Raw genomic sequence first — 13,726 nt, forward strand, 5'->3', positions numbered from 1 at the left:
GGGACTCACTCCAGCTGTGCTGACCTGTAACACACATGAATACAGCCTTGACAGATTGCTTCAAACCCAAAGGCACAGATGAATATAGTGTTACCAGACCTTCATTTCAAGGGCTGCTGACTAGCTAGAGTGCACAGACTCTAAAAGGAGCCATGGTCCTGTCATGCATGACTATTGCAACTTGAAAAGCAGGCACTGGGTATAGAGAGCAAAGTGAGATGCCTATGAGGCTGATCAAAAGCCTCCTGGCTTGAAAATCCCACTGTTACAATCACTTCTTTGGACCATGACATTGGGTTCTCAAAGATCTCAGTTAAAACTTCAATAAGATTTCAACATGGATAAATGACTTCAGACATTATTATACATTGTTAATATTCTAGTAAGGAAGAACATATCAGGTTGGTTACCTGTCTCTTAAGAGTAGTTGAAGAGTAATAATTTCTAAGTAGACACACGTGGATTCAAAACGTGTAGCTCTGCTACTTAGTAGCTGTATGACCTTGGGCAAGTCCCATAAGCTCTCTAAGCCTCAATTTATGTGTATATAAATGTGGATATCATCACCCACCACATCAGGTTACCATGAGGATAAAATGATATTTGTAAAAATGTCTGGCACATAATAGTTGCTTAATGAAAGTTTGGCTCCCTTAAACCCTAGCAGAGAAAATAACTCTAGAAAAGATTGGATACAGCTAAATTTTAGAGATAATTTAAAGTGGAAAAGGAAGTGGGGGAGAATTACAAGAGAGGAGAAAATTCTGGCTGGGGAGAGGGGAGGGCATACTGGAAAACCTGGGAAGCTAAGGAAAATTAAGGCTTTGAGTACCAGGGAAGTCAAGACACTGAAACACAGGGAGAAGGAAAGTAGGGAAATGTTGGGGCCACTGGCCTATTTCTCCTCACCTCTGGGCAAAAACAGCAGAGGTTACCAACAGGGCTCTGTAGACTCCCTGCAGTGCACTATCATTGAGAGACTGGGGTGGGGTTACAGCCATAGAGGCAATAATTGCATGTAACCAAGAGAATCTTATCTCACTTCTCATCCTCCTCCACACGAAAAGGAGCACATGATGGAAGTGTGAGATGTGCAAGTAGGTCATTAGCCAACATAGAGGAAGGTTAGGACTTTAAAAGAACACCTCTCTGATCCCATCCTGGAGAATTGTGCTTTGCAAGTTAAGGGTCCCATCCCCTTGCAAGCGGTAACAGTGCATCCAAGATGCATCTCTTTCAGACATATTTATACCCCAAAACCAAAATAATGAAAATAGGTGATCCTATCTGTCCCTAGAACAGCTGTCACCTCTTATCAGACGCTGCCCTTTTAGGCAGCTTCCAGCGTGGTTTCTTGACCCCACACACAGAAAAAAATCTATGACATACGAGATGAGTCACAAGTATTTTGTTACCAAAATGAAGAAGTGTATTATTTTAATAATTTGCTTTGTTTTGTTTTATAAAGTTGAATAGCTTTGAGGTTATCCCTATAATCTTGTCACTCTCCCACTTTTGGCTGAAGTACAGTAGTTGTCCATGTCCTTGGATATATTTGTGTCCTATGTATGAATGCCCTTCATCATGTGAGGATTTATTTTTTTCTTACTCATTCTTTGAAGAATCTTATTTTAAGGAGGAGCTATCATTCATTTGTGAAGCCAAAAAAAAAAAAAGGTAAATGGAAGAGGGTCAAAGAAGCTTCTTTGCACTTTTGGTATGGGTTAATACAAAAGCACTCATAATGACATCCTATGACTTAATGGCCTCTAAGCCAGTGACAAACCAGCCTCCTTCTAATAAACTTTTATAAACATCTGTGACTCTGTGTACATACATCTGTACATACATCAGCATATGTGACTTCATGTGTCCCAGCATGTCTGTGCTCGCATTCTGATGTAACACCCATTAAACTGCAGCATCTAATATCTGGCTATTGCCATGGCTTTAGGGCTAATTCTGGGAAATGAGATGCAATCTTAATTTAATACAGGTGAGTAGAGATAACAGGAAGCTGTAGATCCAGGGAAACAGTGGATTTCCTTGAGATTTTTTTTTTAATTGTCCAGAGAGAATAGGTCATGCTGAAGCAATTTAGCCTGTAACCACTAAAAGGCACTATTTGGAAATGTTCTGCTGTGCTCCTTCTTTTACTCTACTGGGATTTTTTCCCCTGCCAGTTGCAGCCAAAATGAATACTTAACAGCCCAAGTGCTAAGTCCCAGAGAATAGTTTGGGTAAAGAAATATCAGGACTTTTACTGTATCCTTGTTATGTGCAAAGTCAGAGCCTCTCCTGTTGCTTCACTTTCAAACTGGAAGGCATCAAAGGGGCACAGGTCATCATTGTTTTAAATTCTCTTTTCCCCTGCTGACAGCCTCTACTATGTCTCACCTTTCTAAAAATTAATTCTTCAGAGAAGTCCCACTGTGAAGTTGGCCTGAAATGGTTATTCTTAAAGAATGGTTTTATGCTCCTGTTTAAAGTACCACCCAGAAAAGTATTTACCATTATGGATATGAATGGGTCTGTCTCCTCAGAAAATGGTATTAACTAGTGGGGGAAGGAAGGGAGGTTCTCAGGAAATGACGGGAGTCTGAATGAAGAATCTCCTCAGTTGGAAAGCCAGCAATTTTGTAGCATAGAAACAGCAAGAGGTACCCTTTGGGCCTGAACACCAGTGACCCCACCAAGGGCTGGTTGCCTCCTTGGCCTAATAGATACCCTACCCCCAAGCCAACCAATGCTCTCCAAGACACATTTTCACTCAACACTCAACAATTTTTCCATAATATCTTTTAATACTAAAATGCATTAAATTTTTGAAGCAGAGAAAACACATTTAAAGGGGAAACAGAACCACCAGATAAAAGGAAACAATGTGGCAGATAATACCATTTAAAACATAACTGTAATAATTTAATAAAGCTGCTTTATCATCTTCATAAAATAGAGTGGTGATTCTTTTTTGTCTTTTTTCTTTTTACAATGATTCAATCACTGTGAAAATGTACACAACATACAGATCAGCATATACAACAATTTCATCTTCATATAATCAGCAACAGAGACTGCTTAATGAGACATACTGTACTTGCATCCCTCTGTATTTCCACCCTGGTTTGACAGGTAAACAGTAATAGTGTCATCAGGCTCATTCCCCTCACTAGAGGAGCGAAGGCATAAGCCTTTTGCAACTAATACCTTAGCATTCAAATAGCACAAGGAGGTATTTGTTGCTGAATTTCTAGCTTGAGCTAGTCTGGCTCTTGGTCATTAAAGTCTGTATCCTAGCCTTCCTCAGCTGAACACCAGCCAGTGCCAGTAAAAATCTACTTAACCAGTCCTGTAATGGTGTCACCTGGTTTGTTTGCTAAGGTTGACAGCAACTTTCAATTAGTAACGAGGTCATCTTTAATTGCCAACACAGCTGGAGCACAATCAGCATCATCAGTTTTCCCTAATGACCTACAGTGCTTTCCAATCAAGATCAGGTTTTTGTGTGTTGTTCTTTACCAAGAGCACCTTACAATATATATTTCAGACAAGGTGGTTGATTTTCTTTTTTTTTTTACAAAAGCAATATGAGTTCTATTTGAAATTAATTCACTTTGCACAACAAGTGACCCACAGGCCAATTCCAGCCTCACAAGAAAACAAAAAGATCTGCAACAACTTCATTAGGACAATGTGTTTTGCTCTGGAATATTTCATTATCAATATAAAGCCACCCAGTCCCATCCCCACCCCCACACTTCCCCTTTGAATATTACTTTGTTACATACTTAAACTAAAGAACAACATCTCAATACACTTCAGTGTCAGCAGATACAATTTGATTCATGAAATGACATCCTTAAATGTAATTTTACTGAGAAGGCAAACACTAGGACTGTATACAATAGACTTCTTAACCTCATGTATGCCAGGTTTTCAAAGTCAGTTAGGGTCTTATTACCCAGGGTAAAGAGCCAAGTGGACCAGACTTGTCAGGATGCTTGGGGAAACATTCGACACCAAAATGGTCCCCATAGAGTGAATTGGAATTCCAACCAGAACTGCTCTTATGTACAATAATAATCCTTTTCCCATCATAGATGTCCAATTGAGTTATTCTCTACACCCCTGCCTCTCCCCAAACTGCCCTTTATCCTTGCAGCCTCAAATGGACCACTTTTCTTTTGCTTATTAATGATATGATTGAGCTATATGAAAAGTTCAACTGAATTTCCATCATACAATCAGTTGTATGCTAAAGGAACACTATCAGGATGGTACTCTTGATGTTGCTAATTTTCAGAGTTCTAAGTTGTATTCCATTTAACATTTTTGATTCACGATCAGTGGATCACCTTGTCAACAAACTAGTTTAAATGAGCACCTTAGGTGCAATTAGCTCTATTAGGCAGGTTTACCATGGATCAGTGATACTTAAGGTGTTGTCCCTGGACCAGCAGCTTTGGCATCACATTGGAATTTTTCAATAGGCAAAGACTCAGGACCCATCCCAGACCTACTGAAACTCTAAGTGTGGGGCCCATCAACATGTACTCTCACAAGCCCTCAACCTTTCAGTGGGTATCTGATCCATATGAATTGCTAGGCCTCACTGCCAGAGCTTCTGCTTCAGTTGGTCTGGATGAGAACAGAGAATTACCATTTCTGACAAGTTCCCAAGTGATGTTGTTTCTGCTGGTTAAAGGACTACACTTTGAGAACAACTGCCCTTCAGGAACTGTGGGATAGCTTGGTGCATTACCTATTTGGGCAATAAGGTGGGCCATAATTTATTCTACTGGCTTTAAGAGGATCAAAGTGATGGTAAATTTCATCCTGAACAGTTTCAAAGATTAATCAGTATTGAGAAAAGAAAAAAGAGATTCCACATAGCATGGTTCTCTTCTTCTTCCAATTACATGTATATAGCATATTCTCATATTTGGGGAAAAGCAATCAATGCAAAATAAAGCCTTTATATTGCATGAAGAAGTTTACCTGCCCAGGGATGTCCCCAGTGCAGTTGCTAGAAAAGTAGGTCATGCCACACCAATTCCTTCCCAAAGGGGATATCAGACTAGATGGAATAGAACTCCCTAGGATTTAGGAACTGAAACTGCTCCGTCACATTTAAACGTGTAACATGTTTTGAAAGGGAAAAGAAAGAATATTTGGCCTTCTGTCCTTATGTGGCTTTTCATCAGACATGTTGAAAAGAAGAGGGGAAAAATATGAGCCAAAGGGAAATCTAGGATCTTTCACAAAATTCCTACTTGCAGGCATAGTCTATCTATAAAACCAGCTTACAAAGCCCTCCTAGGAAGCACTTGTGCTTCCTAGGAGCACATGTATACATGAGTATGTATACATCAGACAATTGAAAAGAAAAAAAGACACTTTCTTAATGAGGGGAATTATCTGATCATGCTCAAGAAAGGGTTTCGAAGCCAGAAAATCTCTGACTACCCACTGAGAAAAAAAAAAAGTATTTTAATAAGGAAACAGGATTGGTCTATGGTTCAAAACTGAAATCTGAAAAAAAAAATGGAGGGGAGAAAAAAAGCAAAATCAGTGCCACTGCTACTCTATTTTAAACTTGGCTGGTAAGAGGCATGACAGCCAGTGGCCTCTCTGGCTCAACAGCCATCTAACGTTTAATACTCCCACTTGCCACAATCTTTCATCTCCTTCATTCGTACTGAGCATAGTAGGAAATACACCTGTACAAAAACTGTCAAATCTGACTTAAAAGTGGCCTTGACGTGGTAGCTAACAACATAATATCAGGATGGATCAGGTGAAGAACAGTCTAAATTCTATAGACAGGCATCATAACTTAAAGGGGAAAAATAAGTTTTAATGTGTTAATCAGTCACTTGAAAACACAAATAAATACCTAATTTAAAATCTGCTAAAATGAAATGAATCAAAGAGAGAAAAAAGTATATGAGAGATAATGAAATGAGCCTAAATGAAGATGCTAAAGTAATTGATCTCTAATTGTATCAGTTTCAGAGGGAAATTTGCAGCCACACCAATATTTTTGCATGAGGTAGTATTCAGCAGTGAATAAGAAATAAGGATTAATTTGTAGCTTCATTTATACATTCTTTTTCAGAAATATTCTCCCCTACTTAGCCCCACCCCCTCTTCCATAGCTACTACCCTCCCTCAAAACCCTCCCTCCCATAAAATAAAATATTCCTAGTAATGTATAAAGCCAGGAACTTAGAGAAAAATAACTAAAACATTTAAAAGAGCTCACTTATCTACTTAAACTTAAGAAAATAAATCCTTTTTTGCATTTTAGTGCTCTAACCTCTAAGCCTTTTTTCTGGGTATTCTTGAATTTCAAAAAATGAAAAGAATGAGAACAGAACCACAAAACTTGTTTCTCTAGAAACAGTTTTTTTAAGACCAAGGCAGAGCAAAGGTGATGTATTTATTTAGCTTTAAATAATGAACTCTTAGGCTGTGAGAATACTATGTTGGCTAGTAAATATTAATAGACAATAAATGGGGGAGTTAAGAAATGTTAAACAAAAAAAGAACATGCATAACAAACTTGTTAATAACAAAAGGTGTATTCCTAACATACAGCAAACAGTTAGCTAAATTTAAAGAATTTTTATTTTAGTAGTTTCCTGTTTACATTTTTAACTTTAAAAAAAGTATTAGCCATAAAAAGAGGAGTTCAAGTGTCCAAGTGTATCCATTTAGAAGGCACAGTAATTGGATTTGTGATGCTGTTACTGGTTACCTACCTGTCTTTTCCTAAATGTACACTTTGTACTGCTTACTCCATTCCTATTTATAATCCTACAATATAGAGCAACATGGAGTTCTCAGTTCTAGCCCCCAACATGCTTTGCAGTCTAATTCTAATCATGATTGGAAACACTGAATCAGGAAGTATGTGTCTGAAAAGATGTTAATTTAGATCTCAAAATAGATTCAGTCTTTTTGAGTTTTAGATGATTAGAGACAGGGAATTTCTAAGCCTGGAAACTGATAACTTCAGGAGCTTCTTTCCTATTCAGGTCCTGAAAATTTTAAAAATTGATCTCATAAAACTTTTAGGACAGTATTTCTAACAACTGCAAATTACATAGCAGAATATCCATGAATGACTTTCTATGACGATCTATCACTGATCTGGGCAGAAGACTGAAAGGCAGGAAAAATACTCTGCAAGGTAGTAAGCAATCACTACATGGGTATCCTCCATGAGTGAGTATCCTCCAAGTGTTCAATCTATATGTGTGGTGTTGCTTTTTCACTTGCCATCTCAGTTTTTTGCACTTTGTTTTTGTCTATAGTTTTATTTTTTTAAGAAAAAAAAAACACCAACTTCTAAAAGCCTTTTGCCATCACCACATACATAGCAATTTGCAATATCAAATACAACAACAGCACAGCTAGCAAAAGAGTTCTTAAAGCAGGGGTGTCCATAGCAAAGTAGCGTAACTGGAAAGTACTCAAGCTTCAGAAACAACCTTTTGGGGACTCAATTTCACATCACTGAATCAAGGAATAGTACACAATAAATGACCATTAACTTGTCTACAAAACAGTGGCAAGCTTATTAAAGATGTTCAGAGCTTTCTTTTTTCTTTTTTTTTTTTTTTTTGCTTTTTTAAATGTAATCCTCCGCAAACAATGGTAATTTATATTATGATTTTGACAGAAAAATATACAAATTCAAACACTTAATACATAATACTTTTCACAACTGAATTTGTCTCTGTTTCCCCAACATCAAGGCCCCATGAACAACTCAAACCAAAGCTAATTTGCTCCAACTGAACACCCCTGCTGCTTGTTGAAACAAGAGGGATTGTCAAAGAATGATAGTCACTTATAAACAATACATTTAGGGAAAGCTCTGAAATCACAGCCACTCAAGAACCAACCATTAGTGAGCAATTAAAACAATCAGCTCCTTCTTCTTCAATAACCAGTATGGATTCTCTCTCTTCTTCCCCTAGACTGCTTTAGAGAATGATATCCTTCAGACGCTTCATACCAGGAGATTCTTTGTCGCGACCCTCCTTCAGAGTGGGGTTGACCTCATGGATGACTTTCTCGCCGTCGGCTCCACGGGGCTCAGCTTCAGAGGGACGAGAAGGGCCATTGTTGACATACTGCTCCAGATCACGGCCCGGGGGCGCCAGGGTGTAAGACATGGAGGGCTTGGTGGGCAGAGGGCTCTTGAGGTGTAAGGGGGAGGTGACAGGGCTAATAGCCTCACAACCATTGCCCGCCTCCCGAATAGCGCTGTTGACCTTGGGGCTGCAGATGGTCACATCAACAGTTCTTCTGCCTTTCAGGGTGGGCCTCTCCTCAGCTGGGTGGTCACTGACATCTTTCCCAAAGGTTGCAAAAGTCCGCTTGGTGGGGCCGCAGTCGTCATAAGCCTCAACATCAGCAGCAGTAGCTTCAATGGACAGAGCTATGACATTCCTCACATTCTCAGGGGACTTGGACCTGGTGGACATGGGGTTCCGGGGCATCCAGCACCTGTCAGAGTGGCCAAGAATCCTGCATTCTTCTCTGCAATGAAATCCTTCATTCTGATCTGTTTGGAGAAAATAAAATGTCAATTTCATCAGCTTTTCCCAGGAATCATTGCTACACCCCAGTGTTCTGGTTTCTTAGGTACCCACAGGCCCTTCTGGGAAATGGCACTTCTAGATAGTCCTTTATTGCCTTCTCGGGACAAGTGTGAAGAATTGGATTTTTAAAAGGCTGTAGATCTTCCCCTGTACACTCATGTCTTTTATTATTAGTTTTGTTGTTCCCATTGCTGAAAAAACTAAAAACCTAAAGGTAAACATGTTATGATGAAAAAATGTATTTAAAAAAAAGTTTAGGTGCACCTGGGCGGCTCAGTTCGGTTAAGTGTGTGACTTCAGCTCAGATCATGATCTTGAAGTTCGTTAGTTCAAGCCCCACATTGGGCTCTCTGCTGTCAGCGCAGAGCCTGCTTCGGATCCTCTCCCTCTCTCTGTCCCTCCCCTTCTCACACTTTCTCATTCTTTCTCAAAAATAAATAAACATTTAAAAAATAAAACATAAAAAAGTTTATCCCGAGTGTCAAGGGGCTGAGAGTCAGCATTTTTATCAACAACTCCAGCTAAAAATCCACTGCATTTGAAACTAGTTACAGCAGAAGAGGGAGTGGAGGAAGAGTAGGAAATCCAACAATCAGTATATCTGAGAAATCTTGGCCATATTTTGAACAATAGCACTGCTAACCATATTCCCACCCTACTTGTCAATGATATGCCATGCTTAATTTTAGATTGTTATCATGCTGTCTTTGAAAACCCAATCATTTCACTTCTTTTTGACCATCAGTTCTGCCAGCCAATCTTCTCACTAAGCCATTTATATGACTTGATTTCCCATTAGAAGGAATATACTGATATATTTTCCTTCCATTTGACCCATAAGCTTCAATTGACCTTGTCTACACATCACTCATAGGTTGAACATCATTTAATTATATTCAACTAGCCATCTTTCCTTATCTGTCTTATCTGAAGTTTTATTAGGGTCATATTTCTTAAAATAAAGAAATCTTTTATGGATTACTTTAACCCTATCATAGAATATCTCAGCAGTTAGAATTCAGAATTTTTGGTGAGACTTTTTTTCTCTCTTCTCAAGTCAGGTTCATTCAGAGTTAAGGCTTTAATTTGACTCTTGGAGAAACTTTCTACATGGATTTCATCAAACCATAGACCCAGGGTTAATTTCTGCCTGTTCATTGGGAAATTGTTCATCTTAATGTCTGGTTTATAGCCTTAACTTTCCAGATCCATTTTTACTTATGTTACATTCTTGTATGATGATGACCTAATGAAAATTTTCATCACATTGTACAATGCATCAAAATATGAGCAGTTTAACATTCACAGAAAACCTTGGGGTATAATCAGAGGAGATGGGGAGACAAGGAGAAGTTGAAAAGACCAAGAAAAACATGCCAAAAAAAGCTGAAAATATATTGCTGTGATTGCTTTTTGTTGGGGGAATAAATCAGAAATTCAGGGCTTTGCCTGATATTAGTCTATATATAACACATCTTTCTTATACACTTGTATTTCTTGTTTGCTTCTTATTTTAAAAAATGGCATAGGAAAGAGGCAATGCTCTGACTCCTTTGTTAAAGGCTATCTTGGTAAAGGGGCACATACATATGAGAGTGGGATCGAGAAATAATGGTTGAATTGGATGTATACCTCATCATTTGGAGAAAAAGCATTGGAAACAGCTAAACATCAAGGCCTAATCCAGGCTGAGTCCAGATTTCAACACAGCTCTGGGAGTGGCCTTTGACCTAGTTTAAACTACTGAAAAACCAATCAGAGCTAAGACCCTTTCAGTGTACTGGGACACAATTTGCCAGTTTATCTTTAAGATGGATATTTTATGCTCCCTTTAAGTGTGAAAAAGAAAATGCAGACCAGATGTGAATAAAGCAAAGCAACTACTTCTGGAATTGCATAGGACTGGTAGAGACTATGGGCTTGCCACCATGTAGTATTGTGGCTAGGGATGGAGGTATGAGAGTAGAGAGGAATCATTTTATATCATTCAAATTAACTGCCAAGATGCTGGCTCCAGCTGAAACAGAGGTCAGCTAACAATTCAGTAATTCCTTAAGATTCCTCTTATGTGCCTGTTTGTGACTCTATACCTTGTTACATCTTGACCTGAGCATAGGCAAAGCAAAATGTAAAACTCTAAAATCCACACATAGTTGTGGATATTCAAACACATTGTCATGTACAGATAAATGAAGGTAGGTATCTTTAATTCAAATGTAAACATAATTAGGGATGAATTATAAATTTTCAAATTGGTCTTCCCTGATTCTGAACTTGTCCCTAATATTTGGAAAGATAAATAAATAAATGAAATGCATAAGTTTGGAACAGGGACACAAATCTCAAGGCCACTCCTTAAATCAGATTTCGACAAAAACATTTTTTTAAAAAATATGGAGAAAAAATAAAGCTTATTTAATGTAGGTGGTAATATATATTTGTTTGGTCACAATATTTCATGAAGGAACTTGGTGAGAGAAACCTAAAACCTCTGGCAACAACTTATATCTTAAATAGAAGGCATAAGAGGCAGCAATGATTAAGTCATGATGGATAAGGAAGTACTTCAAATAGGAAAAGAAGAGAATTTGTTATTTTGTGCAAATGTTAGCAAAACTTTTTGCAGTGATTACTACCCTCCTCAGGAGTTAAACTGCTGTCTCTTCAGATGTAGGCAAACAATGTGCTTCCACACTAGAAAGAGCCTACCCATGGTCCCAACCAAAGCAAAAAAGGAAAATGATGAAAATACCATCTCAGGCTTTGCTAAAACTTTCAAAGTTCTGGTGTAATAGAAGAGCTGAGAGGCTCTGTTGGGTTTATATACATGTCCAGCCACCATGGATGTGTTTAATACTGCTGCAGTTCTTTATTGTGATTCAGACTTTAGGTGTATCAACTGAAAGATTCCAATGATCAGAGACAAAATTCTAACACTAAAATAGTTCAAGGTAACAGTTACAAGAGCAATGTGTTACCCTCCTCGGAAGTGATCAGCAATCAATGAGGCAGAAAGGGAAAGTGAAAGTGAGTTCTAGTTCCTAAGAGCTCAAGTAGTTACTTCTAAGTAGAAGTAGTAATATAACCTGCAAGCAAGTAATGTGGAAATCAGAAAGGCTTCCTGGATTGTACTCATATTCATCCACTTAGCTTAATCTGCATCACTCCCTGAACAAAATAACCTATGACCAAAATTAGAAAAGCTCCCTGGATTGTGCTTACAAACATCCATTTAGCTTAATTTGTATCACTCCATGAACAAAATAATCTACTACCATAGCAGGGACAATTTTGTAAGATATAATGAAAGGGATGGTAGTACCAATTATGAACAGGTTAAGTGTTGCTAAAATTTGTTGTATGCACCTAATCAAGAAAACATAACTGTTAGGAAGTATCCCCTTCTTGACTTAACTAGTTCCTACTCATCTGAAGCACACATAATGAATTGCCCACCAAATATCCATACCTATACTTAATATTTAGGAAAAGAACCCCACTTTTGTTAGTATTTGTAATGTACCAGCTAAAAAAAAAACCCTGCATTTCCTGGCTTCCCTTGTAGATAGATGTGGCCACATAATTAATATTGGACCAATGTTATGAAGGCAAAATATCAAGAAAACTCCTTAAAAGTAGGAGGGGGTGATGTAACTGGGAGACCCTGTTGTCCTTATTCCTTCCTGCTTTGTCCTGTCTGGAATGGAGACATAAAGGCTGGGCCTATAGCATCCATCTTACTATCATGAAGCAACTCTGAGGATGGAAGTCACGTGCCTATGGATAGCAGAATAGAAAGATACAACAACTCTGGGATATTGAAGATATTGTAGATCCATCTCACTAGTTCATATATGAACTTCTTTCATATAAGAGAAAAACTAAGCCTCCCTCTTGGCTAAGCCACTGAGTTATTTTCTTTAGAGAGAGAGGGGGGTCCTTATTACCAGCAGTTGAGCACTATTTATAACTGATACATTACCCATGTAATATATTTTAAATTTAATTTAAATTTAACTTTCTCAAGGAATCCTTGCCTGATCCATTAGACTAAGGTACATTGCATACCACTTTCTTTTATAGCACTCATTACAGCTATTTAATATCTATATTCAAATGTTAGCTTGTAAACTCTAAATGAGCAACGATTATATCTATTTTGTTCCCTCCCATACCCACAGAAGGTAGCAAAGGGTCCAACATAGAGCAGGTACTCAGTAACAGTTTAATTTAAATGGATGAAAAAGGCACAAGAGTGATAGCAATAAAACAAAGAATATTGATCAACACACCAGACACTGTGCTACTGATACAACTCCTAAAAGTGGAAATTACTATTCTATTTAGTAGAAACACTGTGAAAACATACAAAGAAAACTATGCAGCTGTATCAGAAACAATAAAGTAAATTTATTACTTGAGAAACATTAAGATCAAGTCTCATTTAGTCTCTGAATGGCTTCCTATATACTATAAACAGGTCTTAAAGGGATGTATCATGCTTTGATGTCCAGTTGAAGATACATTTGTCATGTACCTTGGAGTTTTCAATTCTAACAATAGTTAATGGGGTCTATACTCTGCTAAGTTAACAACACAATAAGCAGAAGCATCAATTTTATGAAATGAATGTCCTGTTCAAATATCAAGCATTGTTTCTTGGCATCAAACACAACTGTTGTTAATTCCTATAAAATATAAACCAAAAATGGGACCTATAGTGAGCCTTTTAGACCAACTGCAGATACTGACTCCTCTGGAAAAACTAATTAAAATATGTATGGCAAAAATTAATGCTCTATATATGCCATGGAATTACCAAAGTAAATAATTATCCTGGAAAGAGTTCTTAAAAGCATTTTAAGGCCTGGAGAGTTCAGGAGAAAGAATATCCACCCTGTATCTGTAACTTAACAGAATACCAATGGGCTCAGTGAAAAGGATAAGAAAGACAGGAAGGAGAGAGGGAGGAGAGAGGGAGGGGGAGGAAGGAAGGAAAGAAGGAAGGAAGGAAGGAAGGAAGGAAGGAAGGAAGGAAGGAAGGAAGGTAGGAAGGAAGGAAGAGCTGGAAACACTATGAAGGTTTTAAACATTCTGTCTTGGTTTTGATA

The 13,726-nt window shown here is 38.0% G+C and overlaps 1 protein-coding gene across 3 annotated transcripts in view; it reads right to left on the bottom strand.

Moving 5' to 3' along the window:
• Nucleotides 1-2,683: 2,683 nt before the first annotated feature.
• The window catches only part of PCDH19 (protocadherin 19), a 152,749-nt gene continuing 141,706 nt past the window's right edge, over nt 2,684-13,726 (bottom strand). For all 3 annotated transcript variants that reach the window (XM_053201440.1, XM_053201441.1, XM_053201443.1), the window contains one exon: nt 2,684-8,578. In XM_053201440.1, the coding sequence (XP_053057415.1) occupies nt 7,995-8,578 (584 nt within the window). In that variant the 3' untranslated portion in view covers nt 2,684-7,994. The remainder of the gene's footprint in view (nt 8,579-13,726) is intronic.

Source organism: Acinonyx jubatus, chromosome X (genome assembly GCF_027475565.1).
Source record: "Acinonyx jubatus isolate Ajub_Pintada_27869175 chromosome X, VMU_Ajub_asm_v1.0, whole genome shotgun sequence".
NCBI lineage: Eukaryota > Metazoa > Chordata > Mammalia > Carnivora > Felidae > Acinonyx > Acinonyx jubatus.